The sequence below is a fragment of the Perkinsus marinus genome, assembly GCF_000006405.1.
Source record: "Perkinsus marinus ATCC 50983 genomic scaffold scf_1104296965530, whole genome shotgun sequence".
NCBI classification, from domain to species: domain Eukaryota; phylum Perkinsozoa; order Perkinsida; family Perkinsidae; genus Perkinsus; species Perkinsus marinus.
In genome coordinates, this window is record NW_003204301.1 from 72 (window position 1) to 1,144 (window position 1,073).

Below are 1,073 nucleotides of genomic sequence, written 5' to 3' on the forward strand. Positions count from 1 at the left end.
ACGACTGTGGGGACGGAATGCTCAGAGGTGAGTTTGAAGAGAATCTTTTGTTGTCCGCACAGGGAAGATTTTTGAATTGATTTTATTGGACGTGTTTCGTATCTCTCAATGGAGTATAATTTTCAGTCTACCACACAGACAAGAATTTTGGGATTTATTTCGAAGAATTTTTTCTCAGTGGAGTGAAGTCATCAGTTTAACGCACAGTGAGGATTTTTGGAAATAATTTCAATGGATTTTTTTCGTATTTTTCAGTGGAGTGGAATCTTTCATTCAGCGCACAGGAAAGAATTTGAATGCGTATCTTTGCCATTTTAGTCGGTTGAAGTCCAGCACGGTGTTAATATTTGGTCTTTCTGCTATCAACGTCGAAGTCGCTAAGAACATTCTCCTGGCGGGCGCCAATATTACGCTTGTTGACGACCGTGTTGTTACTGAAGAAGTTCGGACGTGGAATTTCCTCATCCCGAAAGGTAGGTCAATTTTTCCGGTTTTTTTTCGAAAATTTTCGACAGATTTTACTTCGTATAAAACGATCGCCGAAGCCTCAGCGGTATCGCTACGTGAGATGAACCCATTGGCTACGGTTACGGTCAGTGATGAGAATAGTTTTGACATTAGAAAGTTCAGTACGGTGTCGATCGATATCGGGTTCGATTTCGCGAAAGCGAAAGCTATCGCTGAATCGGCACGGGGAGCGGGCGTTGCTACGTTTATGTCATTTGGAGTGGGAGGGGTCGGCTGGTGGACTGCTGATTTGGTGAAACATAGAGTGTTGGAGAGATCACTGGGGACCAAAACGGCTGTGGTAAGCTACAGTTTGGAGGGCGTTTTCGATAGGTGTTGATGCTAAATCGTGGGGGAAATTGACGCCTCCAATGCGGATAGAGTGGGCCGTACCGTAACCGTAGTTTTTGCCCACTTCTAATTGGAGGCGCGTGGTTTTCGAAATTGCGGTGCCAGTTCTGCGGCTAGGAAGTTTTCAAGGTGTGGTAGGAAACACGAAAGGATTGTTTCTATCACAACGACTTGTCATTTTGCTGAACATACGAAAATGTTTTCCCCTTCTCACA

The 1,073-nt window shown here is 44.4% G+C and overlaps 2 protein-coding genes across 2 annotated transcripts; both read left to right on the forward strand.

The window, feature by feature from the left end:
* Window positions 1-318: 318 nt before the first annotated feature.
* On the forward strand, window positions 319-490 carry Pmar_PMAR025012 (sumo-1 activating enzyme subunit, putative; the record flags this gene model as incomplete). Its single annotated transcript, XM_002769602.1, has 1 exon — window positions 319-490. A coding segment is annotated over one exon (172 nt), but the record flags the coding sequence as incomplete, so codon positions are not given.
* Window positions 491-515: 25 nt separating this feature from the next.
* Pmar_PMAR025013 (hypothetical protein) lies at window positions 516-808 on the forward strand (the record flags this gene model as incomplete). The annotated part of the gene is made up of 1 exon (XM_002769603.1): window positions 516-808. A coding segment is annotated over one exon (293 nt), but the record flags the coding sequence as incomplete, so codon positions are not given.
* Window positions 809-1,073: the final 265 nt, after the last annotated feature.